Consider the following 26,628-nt stretch of genomic DNA (forward strand, 5'->3'; position numbering starts at 1 on the left):
GTCTGTATCTTTCTTAAAGTATCATGCCCAGAACTGGACACAGTACTCCACCTGAGGCCTCACCAGTGCTGAAGAGAGCAGGATAATTCCCTCTTGTGTCTTACATACAACACTCCTGTTAATACATCCCAGAATAATATTGGCCTTTTTTGCAACCGCAGCACATAGTTGACTCCTATTCAATTTGTGATCCACTATAACCCTCAGATCTTTTTCAGCAGTACTACTCCCCAGTTATGCAGCCCGTTATTCCCCATTCTGTAGTGATGCATTTGATTTTTTCTTCTTACTTTGCACCTGTCTTTACTACATTTCACCTTGTTGATTTCAGATCATTTTCCAACATCATTTTGAATTCAAAATCCTGTCTGAATTTCTAGCAACCATTCCTAGTTTCATGTCATCTTCAAATTATATAAGCATACTCTCCACTCCATTATCCAAATCATTAATGAAAATACTAAATCATACCAGACCTAGGCCAGACCCCTGTGGGATCCCACTAAATATCAATGGTGTGCTGTCAAACTATAACAACTCTGAGTACGGTCTTAAGGATTCATTGCGTGTGTGCACGTGTGCACAGTAGATGTGTGCTGTAATGTGAAGTCTCACCCTGTAGCCAACATCTTCTGTGACAACTGCTGTGTCGACGGTGCAGCCTGCCTGCCACAAGGTTTCCTTGATGCTGCAGCCGTAGAGGAACACGTTCTTCTTCTGGGAGTGGCCGTGATAGTCGCAGAATACCTGGAGATCAGAAAAAGGAATAACACTGACCATAAAACAGGAAGGATTCTAGCCCTTTAAATGGCAATGTGCAACAGTAGTGGGTTGACCAGTTGCTAAAAAAACCCATTTTTCAGAACTTCTCAGAGGCTCTCAGGCTATGGGGCATGCCCATAATGAACGCCAAACCCTGCTGATCAATTGTCATCAGCCTTCCCAGGCTCTGCCAGTCCACCTGATCCTGGAGGATTCAGAGAAGAGAGGGAGGTTATATGTTGCTCTGTTTGAAACACAAAGAACTGTGTCCCACCCACTACCATCCATGGCAGTTCAGGATCCTACATGCATCTTATGATTCAATCAAAGGGAAGTTTGTCAAATTCCTTTGACATCTAAACTTCAGTATTATCCTCTTGAGATCTAAAACCTGCACCCTATCAGGCAATCAATCTTCATTTCTTTAAGTTTTAAATCTGTACTATATAATTCGCAGAAAAACACATCCATGCTATTACACTAGTAGTTACTGCATATTGTTATGACATTGTATATATCCCCCTAAGCAAAGCACAGTAAGTGACCTATTTTACATAGTCTAATCAATCAATCTAATCCATCTCTTTAGCATGAGTCTTCGGGTAGCTAGGCGCTAAGCATATTCCCACTTTCAGTGAAATTTTAGATTGCCTTTATAAGCACATATCAAGTCCTCTACAAATGAAAATCAGGGTTTATTGGCCTACGAGATAAATATTGACCCAGGCCTTGCAGAATAATCAATCTTGATGCTCAGTGAGCTATGCATTGCTGTTATATATATCCTCCATGTCTTCATCAGAAATACTGGAAAATCCAACAAGGAAAGGAATTTCAAAAGAAGAGCAATTGTTCTTTTTAAGCCAACATTCTAAATGGTCAGAAGAAGATAGTGCTCCAGCAAAGTTTTATTCACCTTTGATAAGCCAACTGGAAAGCAAAGAGGCGCATCCACTAGAAGAGAAACTTTCGAATAGACAGGCAGACAGACAGAAGCAGGAAGATCATGTATTTACCTTTGACCCTTTAGAGACAATTAAGTTTTACTGAATTTAACTGCAGCCATTCAGGATGCAATTATTTGCACACTAGGTTCTGTCAGCTATGCCAGCCAGTCCAGCTTCGACTGCCCATGTCTGCTTCTCTCATGACCACCTCTGCACTTCCTCCCATGCATGAAAAAACTCCACATCAAACTTCATAAACTCACCACCCCATCCTCTTTCAATTTCTCCTTAACACCAAGTTCTGCCACAAAGTTTACAGATTGCTACCTCTGGCACTGATTAGTTCAGCAGCAAGCTGCAACTTCTGATTTCCAGGTAAACTATTTTATTGTTACCTAACCCTCACCAACATCTTTGTTTCATCCAGTTGCTGCCTCCTGTTTAACACCTAGATTGTAAGCTCTCTGGGGCACAGACTGTCTTTGTTACATGTCTGTACAGCACCTACCTTAATAGGGCCCCCATCCTTGATTAGGATTGCTTGGCTCTACTGGAATGGATTATTACTATTATTATTAGTTGGTTCTGTTTCATAACCATGTCTGTCTGAGAGGCAGGGGGGGTGGATTTTTCCAGTGCAAGTTCCCAGTGTAGACAAGCCCTAAGAAAGTTGGCATGTCCTGAACATGCCAATCTAGAAGTATATTTTCAGATCCATAATGAAATAGCAATAATGCTGACACCTGGTGCACACAGGTGCAATAACAGGGAATTAAGTAAGAGGATCATTTCCCCAGTTTATAATGCAGATAATGCATGGAACACCCGAGCGCACTACTATCAGGGTGGAAGTAGTTGTGTGCCTACTGTTATGTCTCATCACAGGTAAGTTTTCAGCCAGTGAGGAGCCAGGATTTAACAATATGGCAAACAAAGACAAAATGTTAATACCTATCCCCCATTAGAGTTTTATGCAGCTGTCCCTGCTACGTCAACCAGGCCACCAAACCCACATCACCCAGCAGCAGGGCCGGCGCAACCCATTAGGCGACTTAGGCGGTCGCCTAGGGCGCTACAATTTGGGGGGCGGCGACCGCAGCGGTATTTCAGCGGCGGGACCTTCCGCCGCCTCTGTGGGGGGCGGCATTTCGGGGCGGGACCTTCCGCCGCCTAGGGCGGCAGAAAAGCTGGCGGCGCTCCTGCCCAGCAGTGCTGCTGATCCCATCACCCTCAGGCAGACCTCCAACACTTCCTCCTTCCAGCATCCAGCACTAGACGACTTTGTTACTATTTCTCATAAGGTGGTGTCCAGGGGACCCAGTCATTACTAAACTCCATTGTACTAAACTATAGGGAGACATGGAACTAGTCACATGTTTAAGGGCTTTGCTGCATCAGGGCCAGAGTATTCAGTGCCTCACAGGATTGAGCCCTATGGCAACATGCAGCCTACAAAGAGCAGGCAATGAGGATACAAATAAAGTATGCAATTTTTATACACAGTATGACTGGGATTTTCAAAGGAGCCTAGTTCAGTAGGAGTGGGGGAACCTAATTCGCATAGGCCCCTGAATGGGGCCCTCCCCCTAGCAGTCTGATGCAGCACTTGCTATTGCATCTCTGCCTCAGTTTCTGAGAGTGGGGATTTTAATAAGTACAATGAGGCTTGTATATTGAACAACATCCCTTCAGGGGTCTAGTTTACTCTACTCCAAAGGCAGAACATCACACAAAGAGTCCGTATCTCTCTGTAGCTGGAGGGAGAAGTGGCTAAGTCAGCCTTCGTGTGTCAACCCCAGTTATGCCCAAGGTCCCTTACCAGTGAGGCCTTCATGAGCCAGGACACTCCTCTGGAGCCAGAGACTTCTTGTGACTAGCTGGGAAAGGGTCTCTTCTCTTAGGCCAAAGTCCCCACAGAGACCGAACCATGACAATCCTTCCTCAGGACAGCATATCATTCCTTTTTTTCTTAGGGCTTCTGCTGTTGCCTGGTGAATTCTTTCCTGGGAGCCAGGTTTCTCTGAGACTCAGCATTTGCCTTCTGGAAATGCTCCTACCCAGAAGCATTTTTCCTTGGTTTCCTTCGCTGGTGAACCCTTCACCACCTTCCCCCTGAGAAGCCTTTACCATAGGAACCTTCTCTTCCTACATCTTGGGAATTATTCTCTCCCCTAGGAGTCTCTGTTCCCCTAGAAGATACCCCAGAAGCAGCTTCCTTTTATCTTGGCCAGGTGCTTCCCTGCCTAATTAACTGCCTCTCAGTAACTCAGTGAGTTGACCAATCCCAGGTGAACCTAGAATTGCCTCATTCGCCCTTGTGAAGCCTGTCAGAGGTAGGCCCCTGGCCCCGTCAAAGGGCCAGCTACCCTCTGACAGCCCCTTAAAATAGCCCAGCCTTGCACACATTGGGGGTGGTGGGTTAATATGTAAATATGCATGAACCACACCCAGCTGCCCTCAACCGGCCCCTAATTATCTGGCTAATTAAATGTAGTGTCCCAAGTAACAACTTACATGGGTGGTCTGTTATCCAAAGCTTGCCCATGTCCTGTCCATTCCCTGATTCTGCTGCCTACAGAACTCCACTGCTTGCACCTACGCTCGCCTGTCCCCAGAATGTTGTGCCCTCATTCCTGACACATGGAGATCAGCTTGCTTCCCAGCAGTGAGTCCACTGCATTATTTACACCATTCTCACTAGATGATGAAGGCAAGGGGAGGACTGTGAGCACTGCGAAATCGGATGCAGATCCACAAACGGCAGCATTTCCAATTAAACAAACCCAGTTTTGCACAGACCCTGGACATGCAGCCCGCACCTGTCTGCACATATTTTGCAGAGCTATATGTAATCCATGCACTGTGAAGTAACTCCATCTGCGATGTTTTCAATTACCCTAAAATGGCCCCATCCAAATGGCTGCATTTACTACTTCCTTTAATAACAGAGAGACACTTTTCCAGCTAGTGTTTCATCTAAGCTATCCGCGACATTCAGTCATAGTTTAGGTTAACCACAGGTACTATGTGGAAATTATTCCTATGAATATCAGAGGATTTTATAGTTTCCATTCTATTTTGAGGCAGAACTCCAAGCTCAACTGGATATCAATTACCTGCATATTACTAACATGCAAAAGGCACATACATTATCTGCTTAAAATATTATTTTACATATTAGAAAGCACTGAGGGATATGCAGCTAGTCAGACAACAACATTGCCTGAGTGGTGCTAGCCCTATAATTTTGCATCTAGAGAATCCCACAGATGAATCCTAATTGGTAGGGCTGAAATGGGCCTGCTAGGTGATCCATTCCCACCCACCTGCAACAATGCAAGATTATCATCTACAGCAGTGTTTCTCAAACTGGGGCTGCCGCTTGTATAGGGAAAGCCCCTGGTGGGCCGGGCCGGTTTGTTTACCTGCTGCGTCCGCAGGTCCGGCCAATCGCGGCTCCCACTGGCCGCGGTTCGCCGCTCCAGGCCAATGGGGGCTGCTGGAAGCGGCGCGGGCTGAGGGACGTACTGGCCGCCGCTTCCAGCAGCTCCCATTGGCCTGGAGCAGCGAACCACAGCCAGTGGGAGCCGCGATCGGCCGGACCTGCGGACGGGGCAGGTAAACAAACCGGCCCGGCCCACCAAAGGCTTTCCCTGAACAAGCGGCGTCCTCAGTTTGAGAAACACTGATCTACATTGATTACTGTGGGACTGTCTGCAGTATCTGCCCACGGAGCCGTATCCCCTTCAGTTGCCATTAGCTTCAAACGGCAGCAGGGTCAGTATCACTGTAGCTATTTATGGGCAGTTCCATTTGAAAGTTGTACAGAAGGCACTGAAAACTTGGTTTCATTTTAATTAAACTCACTTCATCGTGTGATTTCCATGGGGGAAAGGGGGGTTCCCGCCCATGTTCCTGTGACTTTACAACACTTCCCTATCACCTCCTGACGGTCCCACCTTTTCTATCACTGGGGTGTCCTTCTTGGTTCAGCCGACATAGAAGCCAACATAGAAGCCAACTATGTAGCCTGATAGCAGAGCTCTAACTGAGACATCTAAGAGTGGACAGAGAATGAACCTGGGAGTAAGAGGCAACCAGCCTCTGCTCTAGCTAGGACAGTGTAACTCATGCTGCACAATCAGACTCCAAAACGTGCCACCCTTCTCACCCCCCAAGGAATTAGTCAAGTCCAAGGTAAGAATTGGCAGTATACTCACTTTTGCCAACTCTCACACTTTTATCACAAGTCTCACCGTATTTTTATTATGACCCTGGCTGCCAGAGTCAAGTTATTCCCTGCAACTCTCAGCTTTCATTAAAAAAAGAAAGAGAGAGAGAGAGAAAAAAAAGAAAAGTTTCTAGCCCTCGTGGCCCCAGAGAAAATCTTGAAAATGTGACACCAGAGGCAAATAAAAAGACAATCCCTAAATATTATCATGGTTGGGGGGGGCCTGACTCATCGCACTTGGGTTGGCAATACTGCATTTCAATCAATTTCAGGCAGAGCCCACTGGCTTCAAAGAATGATAAAGGCTCAGATTGTGGCTTTAGGACATTTGGTGGTAGGAGCCATGAAGCAGCAGGGCTAGAGGGAGAGGGAAGAATTATGTCTTACTCCTCCATAATTCCTTCTCAGGCTCAGAAAGGAGCCAAAGCACTGCAGTATCTCTGCCTCCCGCCGACCCTTTCTCATAGCCCTACCTTCGTCCCAGCCCACCCACCCTGGGCACTCTCCCATTCAGGTCTCTGGCAGTAGGCTCATAGGGAGAGTCAGCTGACAGTGCAGTACAGCTGGTCAGAATACAGAAACCAAGTTTCACAACAGTTTCACAGATGGCTTTTTCAAAAGGGGCCAGTTCTTTGTTGTTCTTCAAAACTTTTCCACAGGATTATTTTTTATCCAATTTTTTTGTAAACATTTTCAAAGATCGGAATTTTCAAAAGTGATTTTTTTTTCTATCTCCCAAGTTTTGGTTTTGATGTTGAAACCCCCTTTCCTTGTGATTAAAAGACCAATGAAAATTGTCAATGTTTTTTTTTTTTTAAAAAAAGGAAAATTAAAACCAAAAATGTTAAATAAGCAATTTTGTCAAAAAATGAAAAATATCGAGAAAATCAAAAAGAGACAAGGTGGGTGAGGTAATACCTTTTATTGGACTGACTTCTGTTGGGGGAAGGGACAAGTTTTTGAACGCCACGGAGCATTTCTTCAGGTCTGGGGAAGGTAACCAGAGTGTCGGAGCTAAATACAAGTTGGGACAGATTGTTCGGCATAAGGGGTTCAGATATGCTGTAGGAGAGCACTTAAAATAAAGTGGGCTACTGAGGTTTTGCAGGCAGCAGAGTGTGTCACAAATTGTTGTAATGAGCCATAAAACCAGTGTTGCTCTTTAGTCCATGGTTTTTAGTGTCTAGCATTATTAAGTTCCCAAACTCATCTTTTGAAGGTGTGCAGATTCCTTAGAGGAGGAGAACTGAGCGGTCAGATATACAGCAATTGCTTTGTAAAAAGTATCAGAGGGGTAGCTGTGTTAGTCTGGATCTGTAAAAAGCGACAAAGAGTCCTGTGGCACCTTATAGACCAGGGGTCGGCAACGTGTGTGCTGGCCGCGGCTTCTCGCCGCCCCCATTGGCCCGGGACGGCGAACCGCAGCCAGTGGGGGCCGCGATCGGCAGAACCTGCCGCATCAGCAGGTAAATAAAACTGGCCCGGCCCGCCAGGGTGCTTACCCTGGCGAGCCGCATGCCGAACGTTCCCGACCCCTGTTATAGACTAACAGACGTATTGGAGCATAAGCTTTCGTGGGTGAATACTCACTTCGTCAGATGCATGTAGTGGAAATTTCCAGAGGCAGGTATAAATATGCAGGCAAGAATCAGTCTAGAGATAACGAGGTTAGTTCAATCAGGGAGGATGAGGCCCTCTTTTAGCAGTTGAGGTGTGAACACCAAGGGAGGAGAAACTACTTTTGTAGTTGGCTAGCCATTCACAGTCTTTGTTTGACACCATCAGCTCAGGATTAAACAAAGTCTCTGGTTAACAGATGAGTTTTGAGCTAAGATACCTTTCCAGAGACCCAAAGCTACTGGCTAGTTGTTAACTATGAAACATCCTGTTCCCATTGAAGTGAATGGCAAAAATGATCAGCAAAGCACTGAAACTAATGGGACTTCAGCTTGTGCATAAAATTATGCACATGATAAAATGACGTGCTGAAACAGGGACTAAATCAGATGAGGTATGTAAAAGATGACAGTGTGGCCGACGACACTGACTGGGCTGAATATCCAGTATCAGACTAGGCAGGTGGAAGATGACGTAATGGCCCATTCCACGACTTTGTTACTCTGTGAGCAACATTTAGTATTCAGCTGTTTCTCAGCTGCCTTTCAGATGGTCCCAGCTGGAAACAGGAGCATGCTGCCATGCTTATGGCTAATTAATGTTTATTTATATTTTTAAACAAGCCTTCCACTTGTCATATGTTCACATAAACCTTTTCCTTTTCCACTAGGGGCTGTTGGAGCCAGCGCCAGCTCCAGCATTTCTGCCGCCCCAAGCAAAAAAAAAAAAAAAAAGCCGCGATCGGCGGCGGCAGTTCAGTGGCAGGTCCTTCGCTCCTAGAGGGAGTGAGGGACCTGCCTCCCCCGAATTGCCGCAGGTGCCGCCCCTCTCCCTTGGCCGCCCCAAGCACCTGCTTGTTAAGCTGGTGCCTGGAGCTGGCCCTGGTTGGAGCACAAGCCGAAATCCTTGGTTTACTCATCACAAACCTAGTCTGAGTGCCAGTCTGGTGGAGGTTTCTTCTCCACTCCTTGCTGTGTTTCATGCTGAGGGCTTTCAGCCAAAGGGGAGAAGAGGAGACTACCTTCCCAAGACAGAGAAGCACAGAAGTTCATTCCCTTTTGGAGCTGGTTACTATGCTGCCGTGAGATCTTTGCAAACTCTCTCCCCACTCCACCAGCAATGGTTCTGAAGAAAACACTAATGATGGATAATACTTCGCACAGATCTAGCACTTTTCATCTGAAGACTCAAAGAGCTTTATGAAAGGTGGGCATTGTAATCCCCATTTTACAAAGGAGAACATTTTGCCTAGAGAGGCGAGGTTATTTGCCCAACATCACTTAGGGAACCAGTTGCATGCTCAGAAATCAGATCAAGATCTCCTGACTCCCAGTCTCCTGCTTTAAATACTGCACTAAGACGCCTGCCTTCACAGCAAACACTACAGGAACCCTCTAAAATACTTAGGGGATCCCAAGTAGGTACAAAGTGGCATCCTGTCATCAGGCAATTTGTTACTTCAGGGCTCTGCTATCCCAGATAGCATGGATTTGGGGGACAGAACTTCCAGAAACTACATCTCAACTTCAGCTCTCCTAACCTTAAACTTCCCCCCGCCCCCCAGCCAGTGTGCTCTCCAGACTGGGCAAGGGCATCAGAACATAGCGTTGTTGGTTAGAAGGGCCGATAGGCAGTAAACTATCCCACTGAAGTGATGGTCTCCAAGCTCTTCCCCACTTCCCGAGTAATGTAGCACTGGAATGTTTCCAGATCTCCCCAGACCCCTTCTCTCTTAGACCTGAACTGTACAGCACAGGAGTCTTTTGGGAAGGCTGCAACAAATGAGCAGTGCAGGGGTATTAATACAAGGGAAGACGGAAATGACTCACCAGTGGAGCCCGGCCAATGCTGCACAGGTAGTAGAGGAGGCCCTTGGTGTGGTAAATGGTTGGATGGAGCTGGCAGCTGGGAGCCAGCCACTGTCTATTCAGGTCATCCCCACTCAAGGAGCACCGGTGGCTGGAATCACAGGACAAAACACACCCCAATTAAACTAACAAAACAACTCTGTGGTTTCAAAATGTGCAGTTTCTGGATACTCCCTGTATTAGGGCAGGCTTAGCTTGTGAGGCTAATTCATAGATATATATCTAGATTTCATAGATGGGTTTGAATGAACTAAAACTCCACAGAAGCTTATTTTAGAGGGGTCTGCAAAGTATTCATTATCCATTTCCTTTCCCTGCAGGGCCTGCTCAGTTAGATTCTAGGTAACGAACGCAGTTTTGATTTACATACGCACTCATATTAAACAGGACTAATACTCTTATTTTAAACTCTCTAAAACATTGCTAAAGTCTGATGTCAAATACAGAATCCATGATGGTCTGTGGAGGTATAAAGGGTGGGTTTTCCAAAGCCAACATGGGGCATAGGAATGCCCAATCATCAGTCATTATCATTGGAACTGGAAAATCAGTCAGGCCCAGTTGAAAATCTATAGGCACCTGCATGGGATGAGCAGAATCAGGGCCGGCTCCAGCTTTTTTGCTGCCCCAAGCGGTGGGGGAAAAAAAAAGAGAGAGATAGAGAAAAAAAGACGATTGAGCTGCCGCTGAAGTGCCGCCGAAGAGGAATAGAGGGAGTGAAGGACCCGCCACCGAATTGCTGCCGAAGACTGAAGCGAAGTGATTGAGCTGCCACCAAATTGCCGCCGCAGACCCGGACGTGCCGCCCCAATAACGGATGGAGTGCCGCCCCTTTCTATTGGCCGCCCCAGGCACCTGCTTCCTTTGCTGGTGCCTGGAGCCGGCCCTGAGCAGAATATCTCATGCATGGTTTCTCCACTCATGAGAAATGCAACCATCTCAAACACATATCAAGAACCAATAAGATCTTTATGCTATACAGCACTGTTATAGAAAACAATTGGCTTTAGTGGGAATTTGACTTCACTGTAAGCCCTTACTACTGTAAAACCTAAGTAAGGACCTCGGGGTTTGGACCGTAGAGACTTTTACCTTAGCTCAGTCGAACTTTCCTCTCTGGTTCTGTTTCACTGGCTAATACACTGTGCTAGATGTTTGATTGCATGGAGGGGAATTTGCATATCTTAGTGCAATTATGCAGATCTGAGTGATCTCCTTTATAGTGACTTTGTTTTAGTTCCAAGCATCCTCACTCTACACAAAGGTTTAACTCTAACTGGGATTGCAATTCGCAAATTGTGATGCATTGATAAAGTTTAGGCCCGCCATTAGATCTGCATTCATGATAAGATCTACCATATTCAAATCAACCACATCTACTGTAGAAGCCTTACTGTTAGCTTAGTAAACTAGAGCTGGAGTGTGCTCGAAGGTATGTATTCTAAACATCACATGGAATTTCAGCCACACAACTCCATCTGACTTTAACAGGAGATGCCATGTTCCACCATTTCTCCCACTAGACTGAATGTTCCAGCCCTCTAACAACACAGTATGTAGAAATACACTACCATCATGTGTGTATGAATGAGATTTCATATTTCACAGGCAAGACTTTACACTGTTAAATTTCACCGGTTAGGTTGCGTTGCACACACCTTCAGCACCATCAGTGCTTGATAGAAAATGTTTGGAGGGAAGAGGCTCCAAAGCCTATTCAGAGCCTTTGGAGAGGAGCAGAAGCAATGGAATTCTGACAAGAGGGAAAAGGGTATAGAAATAGTAGAATCCACAGAGAATGTTATATTTATTCACACACACAATGTAGAAAAACAAGGCTCTGATGCCACCTTGGGGTTTCTGGTGACATCACAACATCCATTCCAGTTTTGCTGTTGTCACCTAAATTCCCCTTTCCCTTGAATTCACAGTTCCCTTGCTACTCATTCTGTAATTTGCAAAACATTTGCAATAGCTAACACCCTGGAAGCCAGAATTTGCTGGTGTGATAACTGCTGCTGAAAAACTTCTAGCTCAAAACTTGTGTAATGTTCATTTGTGGCCCTTCACATAAAGTTAACCCAAGCCTCACCTTTCCTCATTTTCTTTACAGTGGCAGCTCTGCTAAGAGGAACAACCATGCTTTCCCCCTGGGTGCTTAATGCATTGCTAGCAGGCTACCTCTGAAGAGTGATATCACCATGCAAAAGTCACCGGTTGCACGGGGTGGCACTCACTCCATTTGCAGGTGACTGTGGAAAAATAAGATCCAGATTCTTCCTTGAGTGGCATGTCCTCCCATGACCACTTAAGTCAACGAGTAGAACTGATAAAAAAATAGAATTTCCATCCCATTGGAAACGGAAATATTTTGGACATTTATTTTTATTCCGAATCAACATGAAAATCAAAATATTAATATTTTTCACAGAATAAAAAATGCCAAAAGAAATTGAATTTAGAAATAATGAAATATATTGTTTCGAAATTTTCAGTCTAAACAAAATGTTTCAATGTTCCCAAAGAGAATCCTTTCATTTCAGGTTGGGTCAACAATAATCTGTGTTTGCCTGAGCTGCCATAGTCTCCTCCTCTAGCTGAGCCACCATGGTGCATGAAGGGAGTCCCATGAGCATAGTGCATCATGGGAGATGAAGTCCAACCAGCGAAGCCCAGCTCATAAGGAACAAGGGGATAATGATACAATTGAACTACTACTCCCAGGAGGGACAGAAGCTGCTCAAGCAGATGCAGAGATTAATGTCAAACCACCTCTACACTAATATTTTGTTTCAATTTTTCTGTCAGAAAACATTCTGCAAAATTGACATTTTTCTTACAGAAAATTTCAGTTGAATGGAAATCACATTTTCTATTGAAAGAAAAAAACATTTCTATGAAAAACTCCCAATCACTTCTATCAGTGGGAGCGGCTTACCAAAAGCCAAGTAGAGAATGTAACCCAAAACCACAGAATTTAGTAGCTCTTGCCATGGAGTCTGGTCCCACAGTGACGCAGAGTACACAGGGCCTTCCTTGTAATATATCGCTTAAGCTGTTTGATTGAGTGGAGCAGACTTTGTATATTTCAGTGCAAATATACAGCTCTGAGCTAACCCTCCTGCAGTGAATTCCTTTTAGTTCAGAATATCCTTACATCCTTGCGAAGGTTTCACTCTCACCAAGATTGCAACTCACAAATTGTGTTGCACCGATACACGTCAGGGCTTTTCTTAAATCCGAGTTCAAGATTATCTGAGCTCACCAAATTTACAACCCTCCTGGTGAATGCTTATTATTAGCTCATTAAATTTAGTACAACTGCTTTTAAAAAAATCCAGAAGCCCTTGTTCAGTACAATTGTTCTCAATGGATAGCATGCGTCTCCATGGTAGTTCGTTACATAGCGATGGTTATGCCATGAGTGTGTAAAACAACACATTGCCAACCAATAAGGGCCTGTGCATGGGGACAGGAGTGGGACAGTTGAATTCAGTTTCCTCTTTTCAATCATTACTATCTTTGCTCTTTTAAACCGTCTTTAAATATTAGCACTATTGCCTGTCAGTCCATAGTCACTGCCTTTGGGTTGCTGCAAAGCTTTAATTATGATACGATGATTCTTTTTTTCCATTAAAGCATGTTTACTTCAGTGACTGCTTCATACCATCCCTCTTCCCTATTTTCTTCCTTTCTTCTCTCCCTCTCCTACTACCGATGACATTTGCCGATAAGAGCTTTGTCCCTTATGCTCAGCAGCCAAGGGTGAAGGTAAAATATTAAGCTGATCTCAAGTACTGATAACAAATAAAAGGAGTGGGAAGCCAAGACTGGCTTTTGTGTGTTTGCCAGAATTCAATGAAATTCGCTTCTCAGATCAAAGGTGTTCATTACCTTGCATCTCCAAGTTACTAGATTTGTTGTAAATGCTTTGTGTCTTCTTCCCTTAGCAAGAGTCCTTGCCACCTTGGCTAGGACTAACTGGAACTTAACGGAAACAATGAAAGCATTTGCCTCTGAAAGATTTCCAACATGAAAAAAAAAAAGTCTGCTCTGTGTGTCTTTGTACGGGTTAGCTGTAATTCAGCTATTTGTTAGAGTTTCAATCAAATGTGTTATCCATACATTAAATCCTTGGTAAACACACTTTTGTTGTTCACAAACCTGATGCTATGCATTGGTTTTAGATCCATGTTCTCTTAGCTCTTCTATGTTTAAACACTGGGGAATCTCTATGGTCTAGAGCAGTGTTTCCCAAACTTGGGACGCCGCTTGTTTAGGGAAAGCCCCTGGCGGGCCGGGCCGCTTTGTTTACCTGCTGCATCCGCAGGTTCGGGCAATCGCGGCTCCCACTGGCCGCGGTTCACTGCTCCAGGCCAATGGGAGCTGCTGGAAGCGACGCAGGCCGAGGGATGTACTGGCCGCCGCTTCCAGCAGTTCCCATTGGCCTGGAGCAGCGAACCACGGCCAGTGGGAGCCGCGATCGACCGGACTTGTGGATGCAGCAGGTAAACAAACTGGCCCAGCCCGGCAGGGGCTTTCCCTAAACAAGCGGCGTCCCAAGTTTGGGAAACACTGGTCTAGAGAAAGTCATTGAATAAGGGGCAGTGCGTAGCTACCAGAAGGAGCTGTGGGAAAGGAGACAGTCTCTGAGGCACCATTTCTCCTTTCCTCCTCCTTGTGATAATTGTGTGCTCATGCCACTGGTGAAGGAAAAAAAACACTCCTCACCGTCCCCAATGTACAATGAGGCTGTAAGAGGAGTAGGGGTATCTATGTGACTCATGAGAAAGCACAGGTGAAAATTTATACAACAGAGGATATGGAGGCATTTGAAGACAAGAGATCCTCTGGTTCCTACTATGGATATGTCTGTGAATGGATATAAGGGATAATGCAAAGGTGTTTGCGCAATGACACATGACATGAGAAAGCTTCCAGTAGCCACAACTTCCTACGAAGACAATCACGTCTGCTCTCTCAGATATGCTTTGCCCCGACGTAGTGCTGAGTTAGCTCTTGTCTCCTTGATAAATAAGAAAAGGGCAGGTGCCATGGGAAAAGGTGGATCTGAACAAGTTCATTCTCCATCCTCACAACACACCAATCACAGGGCCTGCTGTTGGGCAGCGGTTCCAGATTTTGGTCTTTAGGCATCCCAGAAATGTTCAAGCAGATGAGCAGCCAGAAAAATGAAACCAGGGAATAGGAAGTGACATGGCCACAGGTGCAAAACCTACTCATGCTGAGCTCAAGAGCAGCAAGTTCTGAGGAATGAGGTCCTACCTGGGTGCCATAAAGACCCTACCTTCTTGGTAATACATTTAGAAATCAACATGGCCCTACCATAGCTGGACACATAGTATGCTGATGAGCAATCACAGAAACTAAAGGATGATCAAGCCTTCTTCTACACACCCCATATACAGAGGTACTTAATGTCTGCTGTACTGGTTTAAACCATCTTTCTCTTTAAGAAAGCCATTAAGCACCTTGGCTTCTAACTGCAGTGCATTCTGGCTGTATGGAGAGGACTGATGGGGAGGTTCACTGTTCTGTTCATTCCCTCTGGGGCACCTGGCATTGGCCACTGTCGGAAGACAGGATACTGGGCTAGATGGACCTTTGGTCTGACCCAGTATGGCCGTTCTTATTTTCTTATGAAAGACAGAGAGCTACACAGGCTCCACTCCAAAACTCACTGAAGTCCTTCCACTGACTCCTATAGGCCTTTGGATCAGGCCTATTGATAGAAAGGGAGTGACACAGAAAGAAATGGAGAAGGAGAGAGGTAAAGAGAAAGGAAGAGAAGAAAAGAAAAAATACAGAGAGAGTGAGATATAAATAGAGACACGAAGGAAAGAGACACATGCGGGTAAACAAAAAGTGAAAGAGATTAAATGGGTGAGAGAGGAAGAAATGGAGAGGGAGAGAGAAACAAGTCACTTTTTAAAGAGAAAATGTTGCTGCGATTTCAAGATAAAATGACTCAAAATCTCTTGTCCATTACAGATAACTGGAAAGACGGGGCCCAGTATATCGAGTGAATGATGTCAGGACCGATAATAACAACACCTGGGGCACAGTGAGATATAAAAGCTAAAGGGATGCATTGTGTTTGATATTTAGAAAGCAGCATCACCATTCACTGCACATCCTAATAACAGAAGGCAGTGCTGATACAGGGTAAGAATATCTATAAAGGGAAGTAGATGCACGTAAAAAGCAGGATGCCTTTGAGCAGCATGGGACAGCCTCAACCAGGCACAGCATCTTGGGCTTTATAAATAACTACTGCCGAGAAGGAAGAACAAAAACAGAATCTGCATTATGGTGGTTTGGTGTTGTTGCTGTGAATGCTCAGAACAGGGAAAATAGGAATCCATAATTTTGCTTGACAGATTTCCGTGTTGTGTTTCCAGTGAGACAGATCCCAAGAAATCGGAGGAAAGGGGCATCTCCAGTAAGACTATTACTCATGATCTTGAGGAATATGTTAGAAGGACATGGATTTTCTCTCGCTCTAATTCCCAGTCCTCCCTTTAAGTCTCCACACTAGGAAGAGCCCAACTGTCTTCAACATTTGTGCATCCGCATTGTGATGCTGTGTCACTGCACGGATGCTGTGTCATGGTGGTGCAATGAGATGTCACTTAGCACCATGCAACAGCCCCAATTAACTTCAGGGCTCTTTCATTATCCTGCAAGACTGGAAGTGGGACTGGGCTGAGGAAACGAGGACAAATCCTCATATTTCAGGATGGCTGGCACCCAAAGGTCAGCCTGCATTATTTGACTTGACTATGACGGGTGGTCAGGTGCTATGACCCTGCACAGAGATACAGAGCTATTCTGTTGACACCCAGGCAGCCCAAGTGGGTGGATCCTATTAACTCCAACCTAAGAATACAAAAGGGTTTCTCTGAAGCAGAAGGAATTGGGGATGAAGGAAAAACTCTAGGAACACCCATGCTCAGGAAGAAGATTACATGGAGTTTTATATTTGCTGTTAAGTTAACAATAAAGACAAATAATAGCCAGGAACTGAGTTTGGACCAGATCGCTAGTGTTTATGCTGAGTTAGAAGCAGGGTAGGAACGGCACACCCTTCCAGTCTCTAGGACTATGTCTACACCGCAATTAAAAAACAGTGGCTGGCCCACACCAGCTGACTCAGACTCACGGGGGTCCAGCTGTGGGGCTGTTTAATTGCAGTGTAAACATCCTGGCTCAGGCTGCAGCCCGGGCTCAAGGACCCTGCAAAGTGGGAGGGTCCCAGAGCTTGGGCTGCAGCCCGAGCTGGAATGTCTACACTGCAATTAAACAGCCCCGCAGCCCAAGCCCCCTGAGTCTGAGTCAGCTGGTGTGGGCCATCCACGGGTGTCCAATTGCAGTGTAGACATACCCTCAGAGGGCTGTTGTATGTGCATCTGAGCACTCACATAGAGCAGGGGAGGTGATTAATTGCACAATTCACCTTGATCTTTGTGCCTTTAATTCACAGAATAGCGAGGGGAAAAATGAATGTTTATATTGAAAGTAATTTAGTGCAGAACTATATTAAATGACGCGCAGGAGAGTATGTGGTTATTAGGTATTTGGGTGTGTTTTGGTATGTCCAGAATAGGGTGACAACTGATTGGATGTGCTTCGAGGTTCCTGTGTCCCATGAATGTGAGGGGGGAACCTTTCTGATCAAAGACTTGACAGCTTGATCTGGGTGTTCCTGCTGTGCTCTGGGCCATCACTGTATTTCTTTCCATAGGGGAAACCATCCTTCCAGCCAAGTAGGTGGGCTGATTACAGCTCCTTATGGAACCCATCAGTGCTGCACCTGGGCTAGTGAGGGGGATTCACTGGAGTGAGCCATGGGGTGACCCCACTCCAGCTAGTCCAAGGAGTAGAGAAGGTGATGCTCTCAGTTTGCCAAGAGATATCAATGTGCATTAGATTGTATGAAATGAAACACAGACGAAAAGCCTCAGGGCATGAATGGAGACACTGCTGAATGAATCCCTTCCATTCATCATTATTGCAGCTAGCAATTCACCAGTAACCATTCACTTTCCTTCCAACTCAAAGAAACGTGAGTAATAAAATGTCCACACGTAATCATGGCAAAAAGAAGCCAGCTGGCTAGTCGTTTCAGCACTGCTAAAGCAGCAGGGAAATGCACTGCAGAGACAGACAGAGGTGTGTTGTGGGGTATCATGGCAGATAATAGAGAGGCAGCTGACAATGATTCTGCAAGGATGACTCATTTCTCACTCAGGACAAACAACCAACACAGTGTGGGCTCAGAGTACTGCCTGGAAACATAGCTGCCAAAATAGACATTGTGCTCAAAAGACATAAGGAGAAGTGGAATACGGGAGTCACCATACTGCAACAGACCAGTGGACCACAACAAGTCCAGAATACTGTTTCTTACAGTGGCCAATGAAAGATATTTCAGGGAAAGGCATAACCCCTCTTTCTCACACCCTACAATACACCTGATAGACCCATGCAGATGGAAAGAGGACCTTTTCCTGACCTTGTCTTGTGTTCAGTTGTACCATGAAGCTCCAGGACTGACAGCCCTTCTCATTGTTATCCTAGCTCAGGGGTCGGCAACGTTTGGCACGCAGCTCGCCAGAGTAAGCACCCTGGTGGGCCGGGCCAGTTTATTTACCTGCTGACACGGCAGGTTCGGCCGATCGCGGCCCCCACTGGCCGCGGTTCGCCATCCCAGGCCAATGGGGGCGGCGGGAAGCAGCGCGGGCGAGGGATGTGCTGGCCGCGGCTTCCCGCCGCCCCCATTGGCCTGGGACGGCGAACCGCGGCCAGTGGGGGCCACGAGTGGCCGAACCTGCCGCATCAGCAGGTAAATAAACTGGCCCGGCCCGCCAGGGTGCTTACCCTGGCGAGCCGCGTGCCAAACGTTGCCGACCCCTGTCCTAGCTTAAGAAAATGCCCAGGTTATTCTGGGGGCAAGCTGGACCTTCAGAGTATGCCTCCCATCACATCTTCAGTTTGCATTGGCTTTAATAGGGCTAGCATGGCAACACATAGTGCAGGGATCGGCAACCTTTGGCACACAACCCATCAGGGAACTCCGCTGGCGGGCCGGGCTGGTTTATTTACCTGCAGCGTCTGCAGGTTCGGCCGATCGCAGCTCTCACTGGCCGCGGTTCACCGCTCCAGGCCAATGGGGGCTGCGGGAAGGGCAGCCAGCACATCCCTCGGCCTGTGCCACTTCCCGCAGCCCCCATTGGCCTGGAGCAGCGAACCACGGCCAGTGGGAGCTGCGATCTGCCAAACCTGCGGACGCTGCAGGTAAACAAACCGTCCCGGCCCGCCAGGGGCTTACCCTGACCGGCCACGTGCCAAAGGTTGCCGATCCCTGACATAGTGTGATGTCCAATTAGTGCCAACTGAGAGGAGGAGTCAGAAAATTGGATAACCTTTACTTATGGAATACAACAGGAACCGTAGGAAGGTCGGGCATTTTCTTCTTCCTTTCTGTTTTCAGCATTACATTTTCTTGGGGAAATCAGTGAATTCCAGTGCTGAAACAGGTGGCAGATTTCAGCACTCCTAGTTTAGGCAGCCACTGTACCAGATTCCCCCACACAGCTAACCAAACACACCTCCAACCTGGCCCTCAGCCTTTTCTGTGTTATGGCTTCGAATCCTTCACAGTTCTAACCAATGCACTTCAGTCCTTATCTGCAGGATCCCGTGTTATTCTAAACTGCGGCTCTCCCTATCAGTGTACTAATGTATCTCAATCCTCACTTGCAGTTACCCTGTTATTCCACTCCTGGGAGCACCACCTACAGCTCTGCAATGTCCCTTAAACCGACTTGCAGCATACCCTGCTGTCAGGCCTGCTTTTATAATGATCGACAATCATATTGACTTTCATAGTTGTTTAGGGACTAGGACTAACACTAAGGAATAGGTGATGAAACCAAAGGCTGGAAAGTGAACGTAACTTCTCAATAGTCCTCAGTATTCTCTAGTTCCTCTGCTGGCAACCATCAATAGTCTAAGAGGAAACCCCAGTTTATCTTAGTTACAATGGACAGCTAAGGGATTCACACAGAGTGCAGAGTGGCTGTTGCTTCTAGCCTGGTTATGAGACTGACCTCCTGTTGCCATGCTGGTTTACTGCTAGGCCTTTAGGATGAAGATTTTCTGTGCTCCCTTCTCATCGATATTACATGACATGTGAACAAATCTGTACTTATCTTCCTGAATGGCAATTGTGCCATCTGGCTGCCAACCGTTTAATGATGCCATTGAAGGTCTCCTTCCCAGTTGGGGTGGCAGCAGCAGCACAATTTTACCCTTTCGGCACACACTAATGAATTCACGATGCATAATGCTTCCTCTTGGGCAAATGCTTTTCTAAAGCATCAGTCTGCCAACTTCCACTTGCCTCCTTACAACTAAGCACTGCCAATAATTAGCTTAATGAGCCTTCAGTGTTTCATCTTCTACATCTGACTGATTTTGTCACAATGGACAATCCTTTCTTCTTAAAATAAATGATACAGAATCTGTGCTCCTTCAGCTTGGTGCATGTAACAATGTCACTGTCCTTGTTCAGCTCCCTCTATTATGAACCCTCCTTTGGACTTGATGGACACATTTTATTAAGTCAAATTTTGTTACAAACCAGTTAGGGACACAGAATGAGATCTGCTTCACCCCCAGCTAATATTAGCAAGGTCATAATCAAATGAGGCAACAGTACAGATGATTGGCTAAAAAGGCGAGTTGACAGTATTAATACAGACTGGTAATGTTACATCATAGTCCCACGCAAATGTAGTCACAAGATTTGTCCATCAAACTCACATTTATTTCACTGAATGATGGACAACAGCCTTGAGCATTAAACACTGTGGGGCTGATTCACGCATTGGGCTCAGCACCTTGGGCAAAGAATTTGCAGATCATTACCAAATCCAAGTGATAAGGTGTTACATCCACTGAGCACTCACTTTCCAGGGGTGAAAATGAGAATACAAGGTGTAGGGTAATGGTGAAACAAGCTCCATACATGCATCTCTTGTACTTCCCATGCAGCTGAACTGCTACACAAAAAACCCCACTGATAATAACTGGACATTGCACTTCTCTACTGCCTCTCCTCTCAGGGTCGCAAAGTGCTTATTGTATCATGACTGAAAAAGCCTTAAAACAAAGTGTTTGATGAAAACTGCTTTTTGACAGAAAACTAGATTTGCGAGAGAACTATTTTTTTTTTCATAAAAAGTGTCTGCTTTCTGCAGAAATTTCGGACTTTTAACTAGGGATCAAACACCTGCAAGCCAAAGTAATTTTTGTTTTTTGGCCAACCCCTTCAACCCCCCCACCAAAAAATGTTTCAGTTGAAAAACAAACAAACACAAAACAATTGATTTGGAAATGCTGCCATGGTGCATCATGGGAGTTGTGGTTAAGGTGCTTCATGCTCCAATTTTCTCTGAACTGAGTCCCTGACTGGGCTACATCTCCCATGACACATTACAGTCAGGGACTCCTATGAGCATGGCTCAGCAGGAGAGGAGTTTGTGGTGCACCATCACAGATGTAGTCTGGTTTGGAAGCCCGGCCTACAGAGGAGAATGGGGGGCATGAGGCATCCGAACTACAACTCCCATGAGGCATTATGGTGTCATTTCTGAATAGAAATTTTTGGGTTTAAACCAAATGTTTTCAGCTGAAAGTTTTCAGTTTTTCACTGAAAAGTTAAAATTTTCCATGAAAAAAACCCCAAAAACATGTTCCAACCAGCTCTACTTATAACCCTCATGGAATATGTAGTGTAGCTGTAGCCATATTGGTCCCAGGATATTAGAGAGACAAGGTGGGTGAGGTAATATATTTTATTGGACCAACTTCTGTTGGTGAGAGAGACAAGCTTTCAAGCCACACAAAGCTCTTCCTCTTGAGCTCGAAAGCTTGTCTCTCTCACCGAGAGAAATTGGTCCAGTAAAAGATATTACTTCACCCAACTTGTCTCTCTAACCCCCATGGAAGACAGGCAAGCAAATCCCAGTTTTACAATGGCTGTAGTGAGAGATGAAATGACACAACCAGGGTTCAAAAGTCAGTCAGTCAGCCATAAAACCAGGAACAGAACCTAAGACCAGGGAGCACAGAGTTGTACAGGTTCAACCCGGATTGTGTTTTTAAACAGATTTACTTAAACCTGTGCAAACTCCTGTGTGGATACTCTTCAATTGATTTATAGCTGGTTTATATCCATTTATCTTTACATGATTCCTAACAGGCTTAAGCTAAATTGTCCATACACAGGGTTGTACCAATTTAACTGAGTTGATTTTAAAACCTGTTGGTTAAATCAGTTTAATTTCTGTGTGTAGATAAATCCTAAAAATTGTGAGTCCTAGACCCCTAATTTAAATCCTAGTCCACACTAAATAACAAAGAAGAGCAAAGCAGTCCATCAAAGGTGAACAAGCAAAGGTATAAAGGAGATCAACGGAAAAGGGCTACACTCTAAAGTCATGTAGAAAAAAAAAAAAGAGGATTTGATGACAGCTCTGCTGAGATCTCGTTTCACTCGACCAAAAATTTCAAACCAGCCAAGAAGCCCCAGAGGCATGATTCCCTCTGGAGTACCTGATCATTAATCCTCCTTAGGGCATTTCACAGGTCACTGGAAGGGAAACAAAGGTCTCTCAGCAGCTACTGGGAACCACAAAGCTCAATCTCAGACCTCTAAAGATGTCCTTGGTTCAACAGTGATGGGTAAGACACTGCACAGAACACAACAATGAGAAATATGCAAGAACCCACTCCTTCATGGGCCTCTGCTGGGATGAACTAGGCATGACCTCGCATGTTTTTGTCCTATCTCTAATTTCCATGATCCAGTAGAGGCTAAGCATATCACCACCAGGGGTGAAAGTAGCACAGAAGAATTACCGGTATGGGGAGCCTGACTCTGGGCCCCCGGAAGGGGCTGGGCCTCGGGCGGAAGGGGAGGATCTGGGGGGTCAGCCTCCCGCAGCCAGCCCATCCACACTGCCTGGCCCATGCCACCCGGGGCTCCAGTGGCAATTTAAAAGGGCCTGGGGCAGCTGCGACAGAGGCGGGGAGGGGAGGGCAAAAGGGGCAGCGACATTAAAGCGCTGCCGTGGCAACACTTTAACGTCAGCTGCATATGGGCCGGTACCGGCAGCCACTTCTTACCAGTATGCCGTACCAGCCCACTCTCACCCCGATCATCACCCAATAGAAGAGCACAGATTGGAAACTTGCAGTTCTAAATAGGTGCCCCAAGGGTTTGCACTGCAACCTGACTGAAAGTGTCAGTGGGTTACAAGAGATGCCATCCCACAACAGAGCAGGGCAGTGAACTGGAACTGAAAACAGTAAACAGAGCAGAGAGAGACCAGGAAGGAGGAGACAGAAGTGGGAGAAGCTAAAGTCACCACTTGTCAACTGGGTAAGCCCAGTCATGCACTGTGATAACTTTATCAGTAGTATCACTCCAAGTCATTAAGTTCATCCCCCTTCTCAAAACTTTTGTTGGCAACTACTCTGGATTAGGTAGCAGAGTAGAAATGACCTAACATAGGGAGAGCCAACCTTTGTCCAGCCCAGGCGTACATTGTAAATTTGAAGGCCAGATGCTGCTCTGGAATATGGGATGCTGGGATGAGAAAGTTACTCACCTTGTGCAGTAACGTAGGTTCTTCGAGATGTGTGTTCCTGTGGGTGCTCCACTTCAGGTGTTCGTGCGCCCCTGCGCTCATACTCAGAGACTTTTGGTAGCAGTACCCGGTTGGGTCACACATGAACGGTCCCCATCTCGTGCTGCTTCAGGCAGTTAACTGATGCTGTGCGACCAACGCCCCCCTCTGTTCCTTCTCTACTGCAGAGACTGAGTAAGAAACTCCAAAGTAGAGGGGAGGAGGGAGAGTAGTGGAGCACCCACATTGACACACATCTCGAAGAACCTACATTACTGCACGAGGTGAGTAACTTTCTCTTCTTATTCGAGTGCTGTCCCTGTGGATGCTCCACTTTAGGTGACTTCAGAGCAGTGCCCTCCGGTGGAAGGAGGGAGCTTTGGAGTTGAAGTCATGACAGATGACAGTACAGAGAGTCCGAACAAGGGTATCAGATGTTGCCTGTTGCTCTAATGCATCATGCTGTGTAAAGGTGTGGGCTGAGGCCCAGGTAGCAGCTCTACAAATGTCCATGATGGGTACATTGTTCAGGAAAGCAGTGGAGGCCGATGGTGCTCTGATGGAATGCATGCAAATCCCCTTGGGGGGTTGGCGGTCACACTGATGAGAGCATAGTTTTAGGCAATCAGAGATCCACTTGGAGAGTCCTTGTTTAGATATGGCACTCCCTTTGGAACAGTCTGGGTGATTTACAAAATGGCCTTGTTCTGTCTATGTAAAAGGCCAATGCCCTTCCTACATCGCAAGTATGAAGCGCAAACTGCATTCTATCTGTGTGGGGTTTGGGGTAGAATGTCAGTAGGTAAATGGGTTGGTTAAGGTGGAAAACTGAGACGACTTTCACTAAAAACTTGAGGTGCGGTCTTTAAAAAAGGCTGTGCATGGGGGATCTGCCATGAGGGCCCCCAGCTCTCCTACACATCTGGCAGATGTAATTGCCACAAGGAATGCCACTTTCACGGAAAGCTGTAGTAATGAACATGTCACCCTGGGTTCAAATGGGGAACGGGTGAGGGCCCGAAGGACGAGGCTGAGGTCCCATGGTGTAGTAGGCTCACATAGTTCTGGGTAAATGTTGTTGAGTCCTTTGAGGAAACGTTTGGTTAGCGGGTGAGCAAAGATAGAATGTTGATTCACCTTGGGGTGAAAGGCTGTGATGGTGGATAGGTGAACTTTTATTGAACTCATGGAGAGGCCTGACCTTTTAAGCTCTAATACGTCATCTAATATTGAGGGTAATGAGATATCAATGCCCATAAGTCAAATCAGATGCCTTCTACCTTCTCAAAGCAGGACTAGGCATGCGGTGGTTTGATTCTGTTGTTGTATTTTTGCTGGTCAGTTATCCAGCTTAGTACTGGAGTGAAAAAAGGGTCTCCATTCTTCCCAATGAGATGTATGTGGGGCTGTGATGTGATTTATAGCAGAATTGGCCTCTGGCTGACATATGGGAAGACACAGTACACTACCCCTGTAAGTACATTATAGCTCTGACAAGGCAGCATTAACTGAAATATGCTGAGTGGTAGCCTACAAAATAAAATGAAACAATGAAGTGCATCATTTGCCCACTCTCTTCCTCTGCAAGGGAGGCAGGGAGACTGCATAAAGAAAGCAGAAGAACCAAGTTTTGCTCCAGGTTGGAATGGGGTTTTCCATCCGCCATTATGTGAAATCAATATTATAATGGTGGTTAGCTTATTGCTAATGTCTATAGTGTCACTGGAAATTCTCATTCCCAGACTGGTGTGTGCTTTACTGAAGCAAATCCCGTTTGCTAACCTCACATAGCATACACAGGCTCTTTGAGTGGCAAATACTCTCTCACTACAGGGAAATAATACTTTCCTGCAGTTTACTGGGTAAAACCAGGCTAGTAATTCTACATAGCAATCCTGGTTTGTTAATATTGCTCCAGTCCAGCAGGGGATTTCCACCTCTGCAGGGTGAATTCCACTGAATAACCATGAGTTCCAGAAAAAACATGTTTTTCTTTTCTTTTTTTCCAACAGACTTTCTTTTGTGGGAGAAAAGCAATATCAAAGAATCAGGCCTGTGTGTAACAGAGCCTATGAACCAGAAAACAGAAAAGGCTATGGGGCAATTCTGTTCTACGTGACATCAACAGATGTTACAGATGCATAACGGAAAGCAAATTTGGGATGTATGTATTTTCTATTCAGTTAAATACTTCTTTCCATGTGAACCCCTTGCTAGTACAGGATAACTTCTATGGAGACAGTGTCAGTCCAGTTGCTAACGAATAGGATACTAATATTACATACATAAACCCCATCATCACTCCTTGATGGACAATTGTAGCCGAGAGGTTAAGGACTGAGTGGGCCAAGGAGACTAAACTTCCCTCACAACCCTGGGTGCAGAGCCCCATGTCTGAGGAGAGCCATGCTAGCTGTGATAGAGTCATGTCTGTGCATGTGACGCTACCACACGGCCAGGGCTGTGCCCATCCTGTGGATAACTGGAGGAGGTTTGAGAGCCTGGGAGGGAGGGAGAGACCACGAGCGGCCGCGGCGCGCGAATCAGCTGTTTCGCGCGCCGTGGCAGCAGCAGCGGAGGTGAGCTAGGGCGGCCGGGGCACATTTTTAGGGGTGGCATTCTGGCGCCGGCCATGCCGCCCCTAAAAATGTGCCGCCCCAAGCACCAGCTTGTTTTGCTGGTGCCTAGAGCCGGCCCTGCTGTCAATGGGGCACCTCTCACCAGTACATTCATTTCAAACGATACTTAATTAATTAAAACAAATGTTAAACCCTCATCATAGAAGTAAAGAGACAGCAGTTCTACATTCTGTAACTTCAAGCAAATTGAACTAATAGGCCATCCACTAGCATGGCCTGAAGCTTTGAGTGTGTTGTCAGAGCTGAGACACCAGGAGTTGGCTGGGAGCTGCTGGAAGGGCATTCAGGAGATTGATCTGCAAGTGAGTAGAATCAACAGCTGGGGGTAAACCAAAAGGTTTGGGTAATGCTTGAGAATGCACTAAGCTTTCTTTCATTTGTTTGCTTTCCCCCCACACACATGCACTGTGAGGCTCTCGACCTCGGCTGAATGCTAATTCTGATACTAAAAAATGACAACAAATTGCACTTACATAACTGCTCATCCAAGCACAGCGTCTCTGGGCACTTCACAATAGTAAAGTTAAACGAAGCATTCAATACACATTCATTAAAACAAAGTATCCGCTAGAGAAACCTGATGGGTTTGTAGAGCTCTGCAAAACATTTGTAATAAATAAAATTTCATGAACAGGCAAAATCATTGCAAACCTGAAACTTGAGTCCCCCAAAGGGTTCCCAGCCGTAGCACAAACCTCAGCTGAGGTTTGAGAAAGCTTGTGCCAAAGTGCTGAGTGAAGCCAGGGCTGAGATTCACAGGCCAGGGAGATATTTATGGTTCCTGATAGGAACCACTTGAAACTCAGTGGCACTGAATGGCTTCTCCCGGAAATCAGGCCACTCTCG

General features: G+C 46.0%; 1 protein-coding gene across 1 annotated transcript in view; it reads right to left on the reverse strand.

Annotated features, from left to right (window-relative positions):
• The window catches only part of AGBL1 (AGBL carboxypeptidase 1), a 362,219-nt gene that overhangs the window by 165,779 nt on the left and 169,812 nt on the right, over positions 1–26,628 (reverse strand). Inside the window, exons 18-19 of the mRNA XM_065412235.1 lie at positions 9,387–9,516; positions 616–747 (exon numbers count right to left, since the gene is read on the reverse strand). Of these exons, the coding sequence (XP_065268307.1) occupies positions 616–747; positions 9,387–9,516 (262 nt within the window). The remainder of the gene's footprint in view (positions 1–615; positions 748–9,386; positions 9,517–26,628) is intronic.

The sequence above is a fragment of the Emys orbicularis genome, chromosome 10, assembly GCF_028017835.1.
Source record: "Emys orbicularis isolate rEmyOrb1 chromosome 10, rEmyOrb1.hap1, whole genome shotgun sequence".
Lineage (NCBI taxonomy): Eukaryota > Metazoa > Chordata > Testudines > Emydidae > Emys > Emys orbicularis.